At 34.9% G+C, this 4,716-nt stretch overlaps 1 protein-coding gene across 1 annotated transcript in view; it reads left to right on the top strand.

Moving 5' to 3' along the window:
• The window catches only part of LOC106882861 (cilia- and flagella- associated protein 210), a 48,926-nt gene that overhangs the window by 8,846 nt on the left and 35,364 nt on the right, over positions 1-4,716 (top strand). Inside the window, exons 4-5 of the mRNA XM_014933663.2 lie at positions 95-305; positions 1,885-1,970. Coding sequence (XP_014789149.2) covers positions 95-305; positions 1,885-1,970 — 297 coding nt within the window. The remainder of the gene's footprint in view (positions 1-94; positions 306-1,884; positions 1,971-4,716) is intronic.

The following is a 4,716-nucleotide window of genomic DNA, read 5'->3' on the forward strand; positions in this document are numbered from 1 at the left end:
AGAGAGAGAGAGAGAGAGAGAGAGAGAGAGAGAGAGAGAGAGAGAGAGAGAGAGAGAGAGATGTGAACCTAGCTATCTATATTTATCCTCACAGAATGTTGATCAACATTGAAGAAAAAAAGCAAGAGAAAGAGGTCCAGAAACAGGAACAGAAGCATTTGACCCAGCTGGCCGAGGAATGGGCGAACGAAATCCGTCAACTGGAGAAAGAAAAAAAAGAGAAGTCCTTGAAATTTGCTGCAGAACGCAAGGAACGAATAAAAGGGGATGCAGAGCTTAGAGAACTTGAAAAGAAGAAAGAAGAGGTAAGATTCTCTGTCAGTCACGGTTGATATTATCATAATATATGTCCTTACCCGCGCATAGACCAAGTTCTGATCATACACTTACATGCGTACGCATGCTAAATCATCATGCGTGCACACATATGCCAGTAATTTGTTGTACCCATGGTTATGTTAGTATATGTTTAAGTGAGGCTCTGAGAAATATGAACTTTCAAAGACAGTGGCCAGTCAACACACACATTACAAAATACAGTATGTAAACAGAACAATAAAAATATGAAAGTTGCTATTCACATTGTAATGGTTGAGTTTTGTTTCTTTGTTGAAAACCAATTTGTTCCTCGTCAGTTGAATTCAAATGATTTAAAAGAAGAAAGGGACATAAACACATCCAGAGATGCATACATACACAACATGAAGATATACGCACAATCGCAGGTGTACATAAGGTATACACACACACATGTAAAGTAATCACTCACACACACACACACACACACACACACAAACACACACAAACACACACATGTACACACATGCGCACACATGCACACTCCAATACTAATTCGACGTGCACAGCCATTGCATGAAAGTAAATATAATCTCACATAAACTGATATATTTTCACTTAGTAACTCGCTCTTCTCACACATTCGCGAGTTCCTGGAACTGAATTGTCCGCAAATAAGTCACACTTTGATTGTGACCTGTTTCAGATAGGAAATTCTGGTAGATGAATATGTTTGGTGAATAGTAAAAATGAAGTGTTAATCAATCACAAACAATTTATTCAAGACTTTCAAATATTACACGAGAATAATTTGAACCAGCTCTTTTGTTAATGGATAAAATACTACGTTACCTTGTGACTGGAACTTTGAACACTTTGAAATCCTATACATGTAACACAAATTTAAATTTACTTATTAGCTAATTAGAGTAGTTACATCGTTCTCTGTTCTGATTGAACAAACCTACAATAAACGTCATTCCGACTGTTCCCATCCAGTGTTTTTTCTGTATTTTCAAGATTACATCGCCCTCTGTAACCTTCTCGTTTTTAAAGATGCTGGTGTATGACATGGGAGTGATACAGCTGCCGTTTCTAAGAGGCCGAGCGGCTACACAGGTCCCTCCTTTTAGTGATTTACCACTAACATCACAAAGGATCGCAGACTGCACTGAATGATATAATCAGCCGGAGTAACAGCGGAATGATTTCAATATTGCATGTCAGGCTAACAATAATGATTAACTTCAAAATCAATGTTGTTTTCGTGGAGTTCATACCATTATTATCGTTTTCAGCAGCATGAAACTATGTAAATAGATTTATGATAGGATATCAGTATATAACACTGAGTACTAGAAGGTTCGATTAATTGAGTTCGTCAATGCAATTAGTAGTCCAACCTTTAAAGAATGAGAACCAGTAGTTTGATTCGAGTAGAATGAACTCTAACTCTATTAAAGGTACCCACTGACCATATTGTGGTGATATGTTATGGACTCAGAGTATGATTATCTTCACGTAAAAGAAACAATTGACAAACATACTTTTGAAGTGTTAACTTTCTGTGGTATTCTTTTGTGACAGGAGGAAGATAAAGCATGCGAAGTTTATGCGAATGCAAAACGAGATATGCTGAAAATGAGAGAGAAACGAAATAAGGAATTGCGAGAGTAAGTATACATCCCAATATGTGTATTCTGTTTTGATTGTGTGTGCGTGTGTGTGTGTGTGTGTGTGTGTGCGTGTGTGTGTGTGTGTGCGTGTGTGTGTGCGCGCGCGCGCGCGCGATTTCTGATTTGTTTTATAGAGTCATCACCAGCAGAGATGGTATCCAACTCAGGAACAAAGCTTCAATTATGTAAATAGATTCGTATATGCGTATGTGTTGTAATGAGAGTTACGACGCCCCCTTGCGAGAGATAGAATGGTCCGAGTAAAGTATAAATAGAAACGATCCAAGTGAGTGCATAAGTTCAGAGTTCGGAGTCAAGTAAAGTTCGTGTTATTTCGCAGTACATTCGGGAGGTGTCGGTTGGTTAGTTCACGAGGGATATTGATTGTTGGTTCGTAAAGAGATTTGTTAGTTCGTTACATTGTTTTTACTGTTGTCTAAGTTGTCTTATTTATTGTACGTAACAAATTACATTACAACATCTGGCGACCAGGGTTTCGAAGTTCGCCTAGGTTATTCAGCAATTTGTTCGTAATACAACGTCTTAAATAATGAAACGCCTATTAGCTTCCATTGCACAGTTGCAAAAGCAACAAGAGCAGCAACAGGAGTTACTATTACAGCAACAACTACAACAACAACAATTATTGGAGCTACATTCAGAGAAGTCCAAAAATGAAGTAAGTTCGTTTTCGCCAGACGGCATTTCGAACTTGATTAATGAATTCAGTTATAATACAAGGGAAAGTATAACTTTTGCATCGTTCTACATAAGGTACGAGGATATATCTAAACAATATTGCAAATCACGGTCGGACGAACAAAAAGTGAAATTGTTATTGCGAAAATTAGTTCAATTACAGCATGAACGTTACTGTAATTTCATATTGCCCCAAAAAACCAATGAAATTTGTTTTAAAGAAATAATAGAATTACTTTCTCACATATTCGGTGATAAAAATTCTCTATTTAACACCTAAATAGAGTGTTGTATTATAATGAAAAAAAAATGATGATTTTATCACATACGAAGGAACAGTCAAGAGGATGTGTGAAAATTTTAAACTCAAAGAACTTATACCTGAGATGTTCAAGTATCTTACAGCAAGTGAAGATACAGAAATTCGGGCAAGAATTCTTTCTGAATTGGAACAAGTGAATCAAGATCTAACCTCACAGTCCATGGCAGAAGAATGTCAAAGGATGGTAAACCTGAAACACGATGTAGGAAAAATTCAAAAATTCCTCAAAAATACAGATATGTCGACCAGAAAAGTACAACCAAAAAAGAGCGCCACGTCTTAATTCATGTTATTGATGTGGGGGCATACATTTCAGAAAAGACTATCCGTTTAAAAATCAAAAATGTTACTGTTGCAAAAGAATTGGTCACAAGAGTTCACACTGCAAGACAAAATTACAAAGGTCAAACCTTAAAATCCTAGAGTGCTCTCAGCCGAAAACAAAAATCGACTCCCAAATAAGAAAATCCGTATACGTAAAAATAAATGGAATACATATTAAACTCCAGTTGGATACTGGAAGTGATATTTCAGTAATAAATATGGACATATGGAAAAAATAGGGAAAAACCTATCTTGAGAAAAACAGCGAAACCTGATCGTAGCGTGACAGGTGACAAATTACATATATAATTCATACACACATGTATCTATTTATGTTAAAACATTATTTTATATATTAATTTAAGTCTAAATATTATGAACCTGACTATTAGAATGCAGGAGATAACTATATGTATGAAAATTGTAAAAAATAGATGTGTGTGTGTGTGTGTGTGTGTGTGTGTGTGTGTGTGTGTGTGTGTGTGTGTGTGTGTGTGTGTGTGTGTGCGTGTGTGTGTGCGTGTGTGCGCGCGCATATATAGATAGATAGATAACTAAACTTCTGTATGATAATATGCATGCGTGTATACGTACATGTGTGTGTATGTATACATAGATGATAGGTATATGTGTGCAAATATAAGTATATAGAAAAATTATGAGTTAGAGGTTATGCAGCCGTCTAAGGGATAAATGTATCCGTAGGCTTTACTGGTGTCTTACCTAACTATGTATAGGCCTTGCTATAAGGTTAATAGCAGTTGGTAATTTAAATAGTCCTTTTTTCCCTTTTTCTTTTCCTTTTCCTTTTTCTCCTGTCTATATTTCTCGGATAAACTAAATCATTCTGACGATCTTTGTTACATGGAACGTGATAAATGCAAATTTACCTAAAACAATAACAAACTGAAACAGCTGTAAATGTTATTTTAACTTCAATTAAACTGTGACCATTTAATACCAATGATCAACTTCTAATTGTTAACTGTTGCTCCATTTCTTTTCTTATCTATAATATATATGTATATATGAATGTGTGTATTATGCAATAAAATCGGTTATAGAAGGAATATTTATAGATTTAAATTTAGGAATTTACGAAATTTCAGATTATTTACTTATTTATGATTAAGCTCGCTCTTATGAAGCGTTTTCGTGAAGACTTAGCAATCATAAATATTTTCAATTGATATTTTTCGTCAAATATTTAAACAGATATGTCTATCCGATGAAGCATCATTACATATTTAAACGGATTTGATTATTCTTGAAAAACTTCGTTTTATTAATGAAGCAGAAACAGTTGTAATTTATGAGATGTGTCATTTATTTGTATAAAATATTTAAATTGAATTGAACTTATATTTGTCCAATTTATTGTTTTGGTTTCCATTTCTT

This window comes from Octopus bimaculoides, chromosome 4, assembly GCF_001194135.2.
Source record: "Octopus bimaculoides isolate UCB-OBI-ISO-001 chromosome 4, ASM119413v2, whole genome shotgun sequence".
Classification (NCBI taxonomy): domain Eukaryota; kingdom Metazoa; phylum Mollusca; class Cephalopoda; order Octopoda; family Octopodidae; genus Octopus; species Octopus bimaculoides.